Source organism: Coturnix japonica, chromosome 12 (genome assembly GCF_054131305.1).
Source record: "Coturnix japonica strain WE chromosome 12, WE-NBRP24, whole genome shotgun sequence".
Lineage (NCBI taxonomy): Eukaryota > Metazoa > Chordata > Aves > Galliformes > Phasianidae > Coturnix > Coturnix japonica.
Window position 1 is genome coordinate 5,838,591 of NC_140674.1, and position 17,411 is coordinate 5,856,001.

General features: G+C 38.1%; 2 protein-coding genes across 2 annotated transcripts in view; one reads left to right on the forward strand and one right to left on the reverse strand.

Moving 5' to 3' along the window:
• LOC146758840 (uncharacterized) overlaps positions 1 to 17,411 on the forward strand; it is a 52,320-nt gene that overhangs the window by 10,916 nt on the left and 23,993 nt on the right. The window contains exon 2 of the mRNA XM_085512841.1: positions 12,769 to 12,936. Coding sequence (XP_085368967.1) covers positions 12,769 to 12,783 — 15 coding nt within the window. The 3' untranslated portion in view covers positions 12,784 to 12,936. The remainder of the gene's footprint in view (positions 1 to 12,768; positions 12,937 to 17,411) is intronic.
• Positions 1,061 to 17,411, reverse strand: part of LOC107317966 (vesicle-associated membrane protein 2-like) — a 41,804-nt gene continuing 25,453 nt past the window's right edge. The window contains exons 2-5 of the mRNA XM_015871228.3: positions 15,845 to 15,959; positions 12,099 to 12,257; positions 10,128 to 10,179; positions 1,061 to 8,108 (exon numbers count right to left, since the gene is read on the reverse strand). Of these exons, the coding sequence (XP_015726714.1) occupies positions 8,092 to 8,108; positions 10,128 to 10,179; positions 12,099 to 12,257; positions 15,845 to 15,959 (343 nt within the window). The 3' untranslated portion in view covers positions 1,061 to 8,091. The remainder of the gene's footprint in view (positions 8,109 to 10,127; positions 10,180 to 12,098; positions 12,258 to 15,844; positions 15,960 to 17,411) is intronic.

The following is a 17,411-nucleotide window of genomic DNA, read 5'->3' on the forward strand; positions in this document are numbered from 1 at the left end:
CTGACTGTAAGAGAGCTAACAGGATTTCTTAGCATAAACCTTATTTTGGCTTTGATCAGTTTCCTGTGTTCTTCAATATCACATTTACATGCACCACACAGCTTAATTCACTCTCAGACCTTATATGCTATTTCACATAGATGAGAATATGCATTGTATGAAAAAAAATCAACAATTACTTCTTCCTAGCAATCATCTTGCTTCCAGTTTTTTGCCAGGCACACTAAAAGTTACCAAGGAAAAAGCTGTTGTTTTACTAAAAGAGCACTGACACATTTTGGTATTACCTGTTCTGGTGTGTCTAGGTGGGGAGATGACACCACGCCTTCATACGCATTGAGATGATTTGCAGGAGATTTAAAATTACTGAATGATATCCCATATGCACCAAGATGTAGAGCAATCTAAAACTATCCAGCTACCTGTGATGCTTATATCTTTTAAAGTGTAGATGTAGTCACCAGGAGGGAACAAAAACAGCTTTCAACTCTTCTCCCTTCTAAGAGCTCAATCACTCATTAGTGATAAGGATGGTAATGGCTGCTGTGCCCCATTAAGCCATCACACTAGTTGCAAGCATCAGCTGTTTCAAGTTAGAGTGGAAGATGATCCTGAAAGTATGTATTGCTCTCACAAAAAAAATCCTTCTTTTTCCATTTAAAAATGCATCTAAAATACACAAAATTCCTGAACTAGCAAAACTCTGTGGCAATGAGTTCCCTTAGTTAACTGTGCTTTATTAACAAGAAATATATTTCTCCATAGGGAAAAGTAAGAACAGGGTCAAATGTAATAAATACCTTTTCTCACATGCTTCTCTTTAATGGCAATTCTTTAATGATTATACTACTGTTTCCATTGCCTACCTTCTCCTTTTTTGTACATGGATTTCATTGTTGTCTTACAAATGAAGTTTTTTACTTTTCTGTTAGACTGAATATATAACAATTCAGGGTGAATTAGAAAATCTTAATGCATACAACACAGAGAGGGAATGAAAGCTGAAACTGCTTAACTTTGCTTAAGTGTGTGCATTCAGAATAGAAACAAAACAAAAACATCTATTTAAAACAAGATTTATTGGCACAAACATACGTGTTACAAATGTATACAGTATTCTTGGAAAATATGTTCACCACTTCAGAAAAAAAAATCACCACCCACAGAAAAATACAGTAATATCAAACATCGTCACAATTTAAGCATCAAAATGTATGTGGAATTTCATCATTTATAAACTAACTTCCACTGACCTCCAGGTAGAGCACTTTAACAAATTTCCTGGTCTCCACAACACTTCTTTCCTTCCCAGATAGCTTTAATAACATTAACATTTAATAACATGTATAGAATGTTTTCTATAGAGGCACAGATCACAATTTCTTGCCCAGTACGGTTGAGCCTATGAGGTCAGAGATGCTTTTCTCAGCAAAGGCTTCCAGATCCTTTTTGAACTCAGTGCTACATAGCTTAGCACTACTGTATGGCCTTTAAAAGGATGCGATTAAAGGTTTGGACTGGAGTTTAGTTTTTTAAAATGACAATTGAAAACAAATAACTGGTTATTCCTATTAGAGGAAAGAAAGCTTGAAGAATTAAAAGGAAGGAGATAGGACATTATTTGGTCTTGCTCTAAATAAATCTTAAACTCTTTTTTTTCCAAAAGCTCAAACCACCACCACCACATGTCCACAGTGTCAAAAAATGTATTGGATTCAGCACAGAGTTTTTCTGTCCTTTCCATTGACCATTTAATAGTGGAAAAGAATAGATATTAGAGTGGAATGAGGATAAGCAAAATGATTATGCTGTGTCAAAAAGATGCCATTACTGGCAAACTGAAGTTGTGTACAGCAAAAGAGATGTATATTTAATGCACCAATCACTCTGGAGCCCTTATTTGACTCAAGTCCTTGAGCACTTCTGCAGCACATGAGCAGCATGCCTTGGGGTGGTACATCTCCTTGCAACAATAACACCTAAATCATTACTGTGTATGTCTCCTGTATTTCCAAGAAAAAAGTGAAAGGAAGTAAATTCAACTACCTCATTTGAAGTACTAGTATATATATACTTACAGACTAGACCAGCTTAGTTTTAACATAAAGTGGTGCTCTTAAATACAGGCTCTCCAAGGAGGTTACGGAATGTTGACTACATTTCACTTAAACCATTTCCCAATTTACTACTTTGTCATTATCACACCATCCTTAAATTGCCATTTCCTCTGTCTTCCAACAAAACTGGCAGAATTACTGTTACAAGGAATACTAAAAAATTAATTAAAACTACACTGTTACAATCAAAGTAGTTTATCAGAAATGCTGTTGTCTAGCAGCCAGGAGCATTCTGCACCTTCACATCATTTTGAACTGAATTAAGACCCAAGAGCCATACTCTGCCTTCAGTGTTCTTGTCCCATCAGTAGGGACTAGTTTGAGGACAACAGGGTGTTATGGGAAGGAGGCTGTTCTCCACTCAGGCCTAACTCAGCTATGATTGAGGTCAACAATAACTACAGGACAGAAGGCAGGGAGTCAATTCATGGGGCAGCAGAACAACCCTAGCCCCAATATGCTATGCTCCAAATACATTACGCTCCAAAAACACAAAGGCTTTAAAAGAGAACAAAGACTTGAAGAATAATGGTGAAGCCAGCTACTGGGAGAATAGCTAAAGAATGGACAGCCTTTCATAATTATATTTGTTGTTCTCTATGGTATTTTCTCTTTGAAAATAAATTATTTGCCCTTTTAAACTTACAGCACATGGCTTCTTTGCTTGAATAGAGTGTTACATATGAACCATGAGGCTGTATTCATGTTTTAAACCAGTACAGGTTATGATTTTTGCTCTGGAGAGCTAGCAGATGTGATACAGTCATGACAGAATGAGGTTACTGCAGAAATGACTCATTGTTAAATAATCAAGTGTTTACCAAAACCTGCTTGTAATCAGACTGCCACAGTTTTGCTTTATTGTAAGATGTAGCTTTTAAATGTCAGTGCATTGGGAAAAAAGGTAAATTACTTGGGTGGCTCAGATCTCTTTTTATGCATGTGACGGTCTTCATCTGATTTTGAGAATCTGACGTGATTCTCAATGGAGAAAAAAAAGCCACAGAGAACATCAATGCAAACATAAATTAATGAAATAAAGGAAGGGAAGCTAATTGAAGAAGAAAATCTTGAAGTGGAATAGAGAATAATTTCTGAAAGAGAAAAGATGGAAAAAAATGTGAGGTTCTGGTTTGACTGTTTTAGACATCTCAATCTAGTATTGCTACTGAAATAACAGCCACCATCTAAGACGTCTTCATTCAGCCAATTATTTCTCACAATACAGTTGCTTTTTTCGAACAGTCTTCAACTTTTTGGTTCTAGCTTTTAAAGAAAGGTCTTTGAGGTTGCTTGTACTTCAGCTAGCATGGAGAAACACAAACTCAAATAAATTCCATCTAACAAAAGAGCCCTAAATCAGCTGGGGAGAATAACTGCCAAGAAGAGCATCTCAACTCCTCCGTCTACACAGGGAACCCAAAGGTTAAATCTGTTACTGTCCTAAGGTTCAGGTCAGGTCAGATTCAGGTCTGAATCCAGACCTAAGAGACTTTGTCCTCTGTGAGACCTTTCTCCAATACTCTCTATGTACATTGGGAGTGAGCCCATTGCCTAATATGGTTACTGCTTAAAAGGCAGGAGAGGTGGGGTCAAGATGTAAGCCCTCGGTCACACTCAGTTGCCCTCTAATCTGTTTTGTGAAGACCTGGCAGATCTAGCACCAACATGAGCACTGCCATGAAATAATAATAAATTATACATACACCCACTGGGTCCACAACCTCCCGTAGGACAGAGAAAAAAAAAACTTCACGCAAGTAGAAAGACTTCAGTTAACACCCGAGCTTCCAAAAATTCCTTCCAAAAAAAAAGTTCAGTCTGCCGTGACAGGTGCACTTCAGAGAAACAGACATCACCGTTTTACATGCATGCTCTTAAAAGATGTGTCAGAATCATGAACTTGCTTATAAGAGCTAAAACCCATTTAGACAAAAAGTAGCTTGATTGTTGAGAAGGTTATGGGAAGGACTGTTGGAGAATCAGGAACAGGAATAAGACGCAGCAAATGAAGAATTTCAAAAGGTCTTGCTAACCAAGAAAAAAACTCACAGCAAACAGTAGCTGTTCAAAGTAGTTCCTTAAACAGTTACAATTGTCATATCCTTCCGTCAATGCTGATGTTTAAATCACTTATTGTAGATAACTCTTTAAAAAGAAAATTGTATTTTACTCGCCTGAACTGTTCCAGGCCTTACTTCATACAGCTTTCAATGGAACTGAAGTACCAGCTTTAAAAGTCAAACTTTGAAATCATTTCTTGTCTACAGATGCTAGGTTACATTCAGTATCTTTATCAGGTTCTCCCTCCTCCATTTAATAATATTGGATTATGTTGAACTATGTTGGACTGACTGTGCTGTTACATAATGTGGCCAGGTGAAAAGCAGGTCAAGTGTCTGTTTGGGCTTCCACACTACTTACTCCCACAAGTTCTGCATTCCAGATATTTAGGTTTAGAGACATGTTATATGTTATTTCATATGTTATTTCAAGGTGAGCTAAATTAGAAGGAAGAAGGTATAATGACCAGGCAGGACTTTACTACTCTGTGAAGAGTGGCTGTGAATAACACTACTTAAGCTTCACATATTGATGTGCAAACTAAAAAGCAGTTATGACACAAACACAGACTAGCTCCTAACTACCCATTTCAGCAATGCCGTTTCTGAATGCCATTATCTTGCCAGCAGTGCAGCTGTAGCACAAAAATCGGGGGAAGAGTAAATACTTCTTATAAATACTGAGCATGCAAGTCTCTTGTGTTGTCTAACTCTAGCTAAAGCTACCAAAATAAAACTAAAGCTATGAAAACTCTAGCTAAAGCTTCCAGCCAGAGAAGTCTTCAATTTGGTCCCCAGGATGGCAATCATAAGTTAATCAGCCTTGCAGTCTCCTGAGGGCTTGCCGTGAAGTAGATAAAAGGGAGTTCCTTTGTGCCTTTTTACCAGCCTGAGCCTGGGCAGTAATTAGTCATGAAGAGTCATAGTTTAAATTCCACTCAGTAACTGAAATTCTAGCCAGTGCTGACTAAAGAAGAATGAGTTAACCTTTATATGGGAAATTTGCTATTACATATAGGGAGTTGTAATTATGAAGGGACGTTTTAAATGTAAAGGAGGTGACTGAAAAACAAATCAATCCTGGCTTAAACACAAATAAGATCTCCAACTGTGTTTATATAGATTGTCCTCTGTATTACTCTATGTGTATGTGCTGGTGTTTCACAATCCATGACCTTAAACTGTTCTCTATTACCATATTCTCACTGTGAGATAATTAACAATCTGAAGGAGCAGTAAGACTCCAAGCCTATACAATGCAGAAGGACATACTTGTTCATGTTTCCTGGGCTAAATTAGAAACGTTACATGGCTTACCAACTGCAACCAAACAGTACAGCTAGCAAATACTGTAGCGTAACCAATTTAAAAACATTAATTTAGCAAATCTATTAGAACACATGAGGAAACTGCCTCTTGATGAACATTTTACAGCCCACTAGAGGCTAGGTTTCATGACTATACTCTTGCAAATTCTTACCAACAGCTAGTAGTCAACCCCATCAGTTGCTACTTTGAGGGGGAACGAATACAAATTCAGCAGTTCATCTTTTCCGGTGTCCCCTAAAGCTCCCATTCTGATTACTTGAGATTAATTAGCTCGGAGGACCAAGTTCTTCATCCTTACAGATTCATTATAGTTTCCTTTGTTAACTTTGTGTCTTCATAGCTTCTTCATGTGTACCTGTTGCTTACATCAGATAAATAGTCACTTTAGACTGATGAGAGATTGCACTGTCTACATTAGGGATCTGTATCATATAACCTTACTGACTGTAGTATCTCCAGTGAAAGCTATTTGTGTCTCATGAGATGTTTCAGTATTCTTGTAGAGAAGCCCTGGGAGGATCATGTCATGCTCAGCATGAGCATGGGTGGCATCAGGAGATAATTCTTTCTAGCTGTTAGTTATCCAGGTATCTTAATTGTCTAAAACGCATCCTGAAGTTGGATAGCTTATTCTTTTTCCTAAAAAGGCTCAATTACACACAACCATAGCATTTCACAAAGTCAGGCCCTTTAACAACAGAATTATTTTCTGTCTGTCTGAACCATGAGGATTTTAGAATAGTTCATATACTTAGATGATGAACTAAAGCAAACAAGGCATACCAGAAGTACATTAGAAACTTCGAAAGTTACTAATGTTTGAAAGTTACTTTTATTACGACCATGGCCACTTGCTAGTTAACAATAAGAAACAATACATATGAAAATGAAGTAATAAGTAGATAGAAAAACAATGCAGCTGGAACCATTCAACTCATCATTGCTTATTCCCTCCACAAAATTCTACTTAAGATCTACTGCAATAAACTTGTCCAGTTCTCTCTTTTTTTCAGTCTTAGATCGTGTCAAGAGAGATGCTCTTCAATGCTAACATAACTATTTATGTGCCTTAACAGAGTTGCAGGGAAAAAAAATAATAGGCAACACTCTTTAAAATAAATAAATAAATAAATAAATATCCAGCAATTCTTAGAAATTCTGAAGATCTTCTCTTCAAAAGGCTCTGTCAGGATCACCCAGCTCAAAGTCTGAAAATTCATTTCTAGTTTAAGTAGATACATTTAAAATTGGTATAATTCTCTCGGGATATTATTCGCATCCTCCTCAAAACAAACTGTGTGGTATTTTCAAAAGAAGTTGAAATTGAACACTTGGGCGTAACCTTACAACAATAGCATACGACTTTCCTCCAAAATGCAACATATATTTTCCTTAAATTATATCAAATGTTGGCTTATGTATGAAAGATATCTGAGCTGAGTACTCTATTAAGCTGATGTTATAGGTTATAAACTATACAAACACAAAAATTAAATAGTAAGCAAGCCTACTAACACCTCCAGTTTAGAACAGTGTTTCTCTGCCTTCCTCTGCTGAAGGAAAGCTTTGCTAGGCACCCTCCAATTTCCATTCCCTGGCCTCTGTCTCTACAGTTCCTTCTGTTTACTGCATCTTCTTTCTGATTTTTAACTGAGCCTCACAAGGGAACCATTTCTGAAAAATGGTGCAGAAGCAGCTTCCTACAATTGTGATGGGAAGCCAAAGTCATTTGTATTCTTCAAGTTAGGGCTATTGGGGTTTGTCATTCAGGAGAGTTCAATGAATTCTGACAAACACTGCCTTGAGTTCTTAGCAAGAATCTGCATCTTGGTTATTTATGGTGCTTGTATTACCATTTTTGCATTTCACTGAGCTTTTTCAAGATTGTGCAAACTAACATTTCTTGGTTATCATACAGTCATTCTGTCTTTCACACTGAGGCCATCTTAGTTGCTCAGAACTAAGAGAAATTTTAAATCCATAAAATGCAGACTTACGTGCTTTCTGCAGGCAATGTTTTAAACGGATATCACATTTAATTTCAAAACCACATGTGATTGGTTGGCTAGGTAGAGATGTCTCACTCATTCTATGAATATTTGCAAGTACCACTCTCCAGTGTAGCAAGGACTTGCTACCTCAAAAAGCTGCATCTGATAGTGGATTTTGCCACACAACTTTAGGTACTCAGACTAAGAATTTTGGCTCTCATTTCTGCTGAAACCGTAATTTTGGATCCAGCTCACCTGACAGTGTCCCCTTACACCAGAACTCTATAGCTGCATTCTCCAATTCTAAGATATTTAGGATGCTTTTCATATACTACAGCTTCTGAAGGTCAGTGCGTGCACATTTTAAGACACAGTGATAAGACAGTGTATGGAACTACTTGGCAGTATTTAGCTGGTACAGTTTCTTGTGGAAACAACAGAATTCCAAAACACACCACACTGAATGCCTATACGTTATTACAAGCAAAAATCCCAAGACACCAGGAATTAAAAAGCGGAGTTCAACAAAGGAACACTGATATTGTTGGTTGATATGAACAAAGTTGTGCCAAGTCTTCCTTCTTCATTTTTTCAAGTGGAGAAATAAACTGAGAAAAGAAGCAGAAGGGGAAAAATAAGACATACAACATCAGTTAGCATGGAGTTACCATTGTGCTTTATCTCAGAGAAGCTTGTTCTATCAGGATGGCAAACACCTGTAGCACATATTTTGCTGAAAGAGCACAGTGTTTAACAAACAGTGTGCCTTCCTGCTTGGAACAGAGCTGTGACTCCCATGCCAAAATGCATTCAGAGGGAGAACTGGAGTGGAAAGCAAGGAAACTGGCTCCAGAAATAGAAAGGACAAGGACTGATGCTGATGTGAGCAACCACCGCCATCAATACTTGTAGTCCCCCATGGAGTAAATCTTCCTTCACTGGGCAGCCAGCCTATTTTTCTAGAGCCTCACTACCAAGATGAAAGGCAGCCCAGCTTGGATCACGTTACCAATTGTAGTTTGTTCCTTTTTACTGTGAGGAACTACTCCATTTATCTGTGTCCATAACCAGCCCTGTACTGTAGATATCATGTTCACATTCACATCAATCACAGGCCTTGTCTATGGCAGCCACTTGGACACTTATGATAGCTGAATTTACATACATACTTGAGAACTGCTGTACATGAAGATACCACTGAGTTCAATACACAGAGTCACGACTCTGCTTTGATGATGTGACGGCCAAGTTTGTGATTAAATACTCTGAACCCAACCTAAGCACCTCAAATTTGCTACTTCTGTTTCCAGACTTACCAAGACAGGCATTCAGCATTTAAAACCAGAAGAAAAACAATGTTATTACTTATATATAATTTCAGAGTTAACTTTTAAGGAGAAATCATTAGTTATCTTGTATTTTACTTTCTTGTTAAGATACAAAGTGCTCAATTATATATATATATATATATATATATATACGCACAGCAAGCAATTTAATGGCTGCACATCTGTCTTCTCAGGTTGCTGCACTAAGCTTCAGAACAAAGGCCTGTCTTTCTCTTGAAGCCACTCACCTCGAGTACCTGGTTAATATAGTTAATTAATATCTAGCCAGTTCTCATTCTTGCTGTATTAGAGTTACGAAACCCTACAATCACTCTGGGTCACTCTGGTGCCAGCATTCATAAGATTAATAAACTTCCACATGTATCTCAATCCATTTAGTTATGTTTACAGGTGATTCTGTAAGCCATCTCTACAGAAGTAATGGGAAAAAGGAAACACGCCAAAGATGAAGCATGTAATTTGAGAGCTGGGAATTAATTCCCATCCATAGCACAGCCTCCCGGTGAATCACTTCTGGGTTACCATCTGTATCACCTAACTCAAGAAATCTCCCTTTTTGGAGTTAATGCCATATTACTGTTATGTCATGTAACGGCTGTTGCTAACCCAGAGGTTACATAAATAAAATGTTCAGTTCCTGTCATTACGAGATCCCTGGCTCCCAACCAGCATGACTGCCATTATTCATTTACACACTATCTTTCCTACAATAAATATGTAAAATGAGGTGATCTTTAAAGACATTAAAGCAGCGTGTCTTTGCATCATCTTTTACCAATATTTAAGTATGTATGAGGCAAAGGGATTTTCAGAAGCAGCAACATCTCAAATTTCAACTGATTTGGTGGGAATTAGGGGATTCATTAAATGCCCATTTGCCATGCAGTCCTTCACCCTCCTAGTGATAGGTATGAGCTAATTCAACAATTACTGTTCTCACTAGAAACAACTATGACTGTAGCCCTGATTCTAATTAAGATATCTGAGTCTGCATTAGAAAGATATACAAACATGAAAAGGGCAAGTCTTTAATCCTGGGGTAGTTACATAACAAGCTAATGTAAAATACATTAAATATCAACAAATTCTACCTATATGAGTCCGATGAGCTTGCAGTAATTCTCATATAACAGCGTGACACTCGAAGGGGAATTTCACAAATTAATCTATTTAAATATTTTATATACTTCTAAATTTTGTTTTGTTTTCTAATACATCAGCACTTACAAGTAAAAGAGCTATTCAGATCACAAATGAAAGAGAAAATTAATTACTCACTTATAATTATAATGAGAATGATTGTGCATACTACACCAAGGATGATCATCATCTATAAAAAGAAAGTTATGAGAAAAAAAAGAGAAAGTCAGGTTTTCAGATGAAATACAATGGTAGAATTTTTTGCTTTTATTTAGCAGCCCTTTCTGAGTGCCCCTTCCTCTTGCAAAGACTCAGTGTAGAAGATTTCTTAAGGCCCCAGACTTGGTGTCAATTTTAGGAAGAGCTGACCTCCAGCAATGGACTTCTCCTCTTAAAGCTGTCAAGCTCTTGCTCATCAGCTAAGATGCAATGACCATATTTGTCCATTTCCAGCAGTAAAGTAAAAATACATTTCTAAAGTAATACAACTCCAGATATGACTTAAGTAAATGTGTTCCCTCTGGCTGGATTCACACATGGTTCAGACTGGGTGTTAGGAGAAGGTTCTTTGAAGCCAAGGAGATGGTTTGGCACTGGAACTGGCTTCCAGGACAGCAGTCAAAGCCACACACTGAAGGTGTTCAAGATGTGTTTGGACAATGCTCTCAGAAATATAGTTGGAATTCTGGGAGGTCCTGTGTGGAGCTAGGAATTAAATTCAATGATTCTTGTGGATCCCTTCTAACTTGGGAGATTCTCTCATCCTAGGTATCACTTTATACCGGAGTACCCTGACCACTTTTTACCATGTTTCCATAGTCAGGAAAGAGGCAGTTGGAGATGTCTGATGTCTAGCAGTTATTTTTGCTGGTTTTGTTGAGAGGTAGCCCACACTAGCCAGCGTGGTTTCCAGCACATTAGCCTAGAAATATCTCACTGGATAGGAAGGAGCAGATTCATCAGGGCCAGCTGTGCACAGGCATGTACCAGCACTGAGTTAGAGGCCCCTATATTAGATTTGCTGGATGCTTGTGAGGACACTGGAGATGCTGCAGTCCAATTCACATCATTAGCCCAGTGAGAATGGAAAGAATAATAATAACTTTAAAAAGCATATGGACATTTTGAATGAAGATCTTAATTCCTCCCAACATGTGTCTAGAGGACAGAGAAATCTGTTGATTTTCAGAAAATCTATTTATTACTCCCCCTACTTAACCAAGACTGGAAATAATAGGAAAGAAAGAAGGGTTCTGTTTGTCAGCATAAAGGGAAAGGGCCAATGAAGAAAGGAGAATGAGAGTTGGTTTGAAGGTCTAGTGTGGTATAGATTGTTATAGTGACTGAATTCAGTGTAGGTGAACCTAGCTCAGAATCGGAGTCTGTAGGTCCAGAATGCCCTGCTTCCTGCACAGCTGGGCAGAACAACTGGGTAACAGTTTAGAACAGGCCCAGAGGAACTGTTTAGTTGAGTTCCTAACCTAGATCTGTTTCATTCTGGAGTGCTTGTGTATGTAATTTAAACAGAATATTCTGCCTTGCTTTACACATCATAGCACTGTGGACCGAAGAGATAAAGCAGGCAACAACATATTAGGAAATGTATTTTTGATTCTTCTTTGGGAACAGGCGTTATTATTTGAGTAGACATCAGTGGTCAGTATCAAAGATAGTGCTGAAGAGAAATAGGAAGTAAGGTGAACTTTTGGTTAGTTTACCATCCTAAAGAAATATCAAGAGGCTAATCATCTCCCACGAGGAAGAAGCTTCTTTTCTCCAGCTTCTGGTATTCACTATGCCCTGTAGGGCTTTGTGGTTGACAAAGAACCCTCACCTGAATGTATACGAAATACTCTCACATCCCTGTTTGCAGACACCAACTAAAGAATCAGTATTTGGATCTAGACATTATATACTGCAGAAATGATCTAAAGAATAGATCTGGTAGAGATCAAAACTATTTGGCATATTGTCATGCAACACAGAGAGCAAGGTACCTACTTCTCCCCTTGAAAAGAAGAGACCACTTAAAGATCCCATCTTACAAGCAAAGTCCCAGTATGTGCAAAACAAGGTAATGTCTTAACAAGAGATCCTTATACTCCTTACCTTGCAATTTTTCCACCAATATTTTCTCTTCAGTTTGGCTGCACTGGTTTCAAACTGCGAGGCACCTGCTTGCAATGCATCTGCCCGGTTGTCAAGCTCTGACAGCTTCTGGTCTCTTTCTAGCACCTTGTCCACATTCATTCTCATGATGTCTACCACCTGCAAAGGCATATCCCCACATTAGATTCAACACATAGTAAAGCCAGAGGTCACCCATATGTTCGCACTCTAACAAACATACCATACTATAATGAAACCAGCTCTTTGCCATTACGATACGTGATGACAAGTACTTAGACAGAGAATCAAAAACTATGTCTATAAAAACAGACACAGTGAAAACATGATGAACATAGCACAGCTGTCCCTAAAAGTAAAGGGACATTATGAAATACAGTAATTAGATTCATTATAACTTTTGATTCCCTTTAGCCTACTAGGTGCTTCACTATAGATGCAAAAAAACTGATTCAGATCTGTACCTGTACTACAGTTTGGTTGGCAATTGTCCAGCTATCAGTAAACCCAAGCTATTATTTTCCTTATACATTTAATATAATTAATACAGTTAATATAATTTCCTTGTCTGAACTAGAGAAATTGACTAGATAAAGCCATTCTAAGAGAAAAGACACGCATTTTCAGACCGAAGAATCTGTTTGCTCTACAGGTTTTTCCCAGATGAGATGCCTTCTCAGCCAAAATTTGAAGTCCTGCCAGAAAGCGGAGGAGGAAGAAATACCTTACCTGCTAAAATTCTTTCTGAAGGGTAGAAGGAAGCTCACATCCTCTCAGTGCACATCTTCAGCAAAAAGTGTGCACAACCAGTACATTGTAGGTAAGGCTACTTATCATGCATGCATTTTATAATTTGAGCTAGAGAAAAATCCACTTCCAGAAAGCCAATAATCCTCAATAGAAATCCTGGATAAATTCATCACTAGTATAACATTTAGATGGCACAAAAATCTCAGTAAAGTTGTGTCTGCTTATTCTAGTAGTGAAAATAGTTGCTGGTATGCTAACTTCCCCTAGTCGGTAATAAGGACATCAATGTTACTTGTATATAATGCAATTTAAGTATTACCTGGGAAAAAAAAAATCCAAGGAATAAACAAAAAACAAACAAAAAAAACCCAGAATCATAAATATATTTGATTTAAATACTGTGAGTAGAGATCAATAGTGAAAGAATATTTAAATGGATGGACACTGGTCTAAGTGTTACTCCAAAACTCAAGAGACTTTTTTCATTTGTCCAGACTTAAAATTTCTTACTCATTTCTCCAAACCAAAACATTCCAAACATTTGATTTTATATCAAACTTAAAATGAAAATAAAATTGTTTATCAGCTGGTGTTTCATTAAAATTTGTCTTAGTACAGACAAATTGGTTCTGTTTCATAGGTACAATTTTAAACTCTCTGGGAAATGCTGAAACCTGATACCCTAAAATTCCTATTTCTTCTCTACTTTATTATTATTATTATTATTATTATTATTATTATTATTAATACTACTTTTTTTTTAATTATTTGTACTTTTATTTTATTTTATTTTTTCCCAGAACTATTTACTGAATTTAACCTGAGTATCCAGCCAAGATGGTGTTTTTATCAAATAAGTAAATGTTTGCCTAGCCTAAAAGCAAGATCTAAGTCTTGGAAAATAAGCTCTAGGATGCCTAGAGAAATTAGAAGAGAAAACCCAACATGGATATAGCTGAAATGCTGATTTCAGAGGACTGCCAATCATTTTAATAATGTCAAAAATGTGCTCTCAAGCAAAACTGTTACCACTGAGTTTAGGGTTTGCATCTGAAGAGCTGTGTGCAACAGCGCTTGGAGCAGAAAAATAGCCAGAGCACTGTCCGCTCTGCCGTGGTGTTTGCTGCCACCTACAGATTACTTTCCCACAAGACATAAAAGGAAAACGGCCAAGATCTAGCAAGGAAGATCATATCAATGCTTCACAAATCAGAACCTGAGGTGTTATAAAACCCAGTGAGTTCAGAGGACAGAAAGCCTAGTAGTGTTTTTCTCCTTAGCTATTCCTATATTTATATTCAATGATTAATCAATCATGTCGTAATGAACAGTAACTGCTCACCACATTCTAGCCACTCAAAAGCAGCTCATACCAATCTCTGCCTTCTTCTCCAATTTGAGATGAAAAAAATGTGGACCCTCACTATTATCTGTATAATCCTCCAATCCAAGAGCTCTGCTCTCCTCTCCTACTGGGTTTCTATCCAAACGACTCTTTAGTTAGCACAAGAAGTCAAACTTGCATTGGCTCGAGTGAAAAGTATCAAAATACAGATTATCTCAAACACAGAGTTGGTTTTCACTGCCTCACTGGAGCCTTATTCATTGATTTGTTTGAAGAGCCTGATGTGTCTAATCTGCATCACTCTTTTAAAATAATCACTAGCAATTATTTGTCATCCTCCAGGGACAGTTACTTTGGTTGTCACTCACATAAACATTTACCACACCATCATGACATAGAATGTTCAAGACATGAAGTTTATTCCAATTATTCTGACCTTAGACTGATGTTGAAATGTAATACTCCTTTCCGTACTGCAAGAGACACTTAACATCAAGGAAATTACAGTGACGTAAAAATCAGTAATAATGAGAGAACTGAACATAGGCATTTCTGCATACAGAGGATGTTCTTGTGATCAATTCCAAGCATCAGCAAAAGGGACGCCAGAAAGAGTCCAGTTCAGACCTTCAGCAAAAAACAGTTTCTCAGAGAAAAAGCTCAATTTGACAGCTGTATTTAATTCATCATCAGAAAGGCATCTGAATTCCAGTTGTGAGGTCTTTTATAGTTTATCTTGAGATTTTGAAACTAGAAGCATTTATGCATATAAATAGATATTTTCTAGCTTGTATTTTATTGACTTGGCATAAAAGAATCATATAGGTCCTGGTAATTTCCTCATGGTCTTTTCAGGGGTTCAGCAAAACTCAATGCTAAATATCCAGGACACAAATGTGCAGAGCAAGTGTGCAGGGATGCTACAGCTGGCTCTGTATGGCTGGTACACTCAGGGATGATACTCATAAGCAGTGGTATCCTCACTTATTCCTATGACCACAGTGATTAGGTGGACATTGGCATTATAGATAAGGAGGCAGGAATTTTCTGTACATTAAATAATTCAAGAAGCCATACTGGAATAGGCACATATTCCTCTAAAGTCAGCCACGAGGAGTGAGGACTTGTTGAAGATGTTGTGATGTCATGTGTGAGTGCACTTTGATGGGAGTGAATTTTAATGATTAATCATTACAGCTCTGACTTATGATCACAGCCCTCACCAGAACAATTTTCAAAGCCTGCATGTATGAACAAGAGGCCAATTGTTTGTTTGTATGAAACAGCCTGTGAGATTAGCATTCAAACTTTAGGAATACAGGAACACATTAAAAGAGCTGATTTACTACAGCATCTCCTCCTAACATGAGTACCTGGGACAAATCCCTGAAACAGTACTGATGTCCATACCTATTCTGCAGAAGTGTTACTGGTACGTTATTACAAGAGATGTTCTGAGCACAATCTGCCTCCTCATAAATGCTATTCTTTCGTAAATATAATTTCCTAGACTCAGTGTCTTCAGACAAGGAGTTGCCAGATCACCAGTGAGGCAAGCATCTTAAAGGAAGAAAAAATAAACAATCACCTGAGCAGCCTTGGGGTGAGCAACTTAACATGTGAAGCCACTTACCTCATCCACCTGGGCTTGTGTCTGCTGCAGCCGTTTGTTACTTGACACATTGGTAGCAGGAGGTGGCCCTGCAGCCCCAGCACCAGTGGGTCCTTGAGTAGGAGCTGGAGCAGACCTAGATCAAAAACAGAGAATATAAAAAGTGTCTGAAAATATTTTTATTCACTACTCCTTCTTTTAGGATAAGTCAAAAGGAGCCGTCCATCATCTGACCACACCCCTTCTGCATTCCTGAGTCACAACACTGATGTCCCATTCCCTCCTGTTCTGCAATTCATTTTCACACTATATTTTGTTTGATCCATCTCAAACTGTTTGCATCCCTTGCTGGTATAGGAGCCAGAGCTGCAACCCATCTTCTTCCTCAGCACACTGTCAGGCTGGAAGATAATCAGAAAAACAAAAGGAGAGGAGAAAGTAATGGAGGAGGAAGTTGGTCAAAATTGCATACAGCATGGGGTTAGTCAACGAAGGCTCTTGCAATGCTTAACCAGCACACTGGTGGTCACCAACTGCCCCACCAGAACCCCTAGCCTGGCTTGAATGCATGCCTTGACCACTGGATTAATATTTGCAGCAAGCCTTCATCTTATAAGCATTATCTCATTTTTAAGTATCAATATGGTTTCCCCCAAGGTTGCTTTAAAACAACTTTGGACAGAACACAAGTTCCCTAGAATGGAAAAGATCAGGTCTGTCTCTGTACATGAGCTTGTGCAGCCATGACACCCTGCCAGCCAGAGCAGGGTCCATCAGCCTTAGCCAGTTGTTATTCACACCCACACTTCTATGTGTGAAACCTCACCTTTCCTTTCAAGGGATTCTGTCACTGCTTCCTGCAGGGAAATAAAACCTTTCCTGAAGCTGCAGAGGAAATCCCTAAGCATGTGAACTGAAGAATATCACAAATCCCACTCATGCATTATCAATGCTTTCCCACAGCGATGGGCTGAGAGAACACAGTGTTTCTCTATGAATCATTCCCTATTACATCCTGGGGTCTGATTAATGCTGCTAGAATTATGGCCCCATTAAGACACTGTCAAAGTGCCTAGAGGCACCTAAAGTTAGTTCTCAAAAGGTACCTTGAGCTGCAAAATTCAGTTTGACAGCATTGCCTCTGGGTTGAGATCCCTACAGATAATTCTGACCCTCACACAGACTCCCAGTGATGGAGCTGCTGTTTGCAGACCTGGAGCACTGCTGCACTTTATACTTTCTTTTTCCTACTGTATGTGAGAATGTCATCATCAAGCTTTGGTTGAAAGAAAATAATTTGAGCTGTACACAAATTGCTCACGCTTTGAGGATCTCATAGCCACTATTAAAAACACAAAAGACTAGATGCTGCTGCCACCTGCAACAGGATTTATTCTGAGTTTACACCATTGTCACAAAGGATCAAAATCTGACCATAACATACACAAGACCAAATAATGCAAAGCAAGATCACCTCGGAGCATTTTGAACTTCAACGAGTACTAGTACAACAACTGAGTAAAAGTTCAAATTGTTAATATTTTGTTCAGTCAAGGAAGTAGACTGGCTTTTTTGCAGTCAACACAAA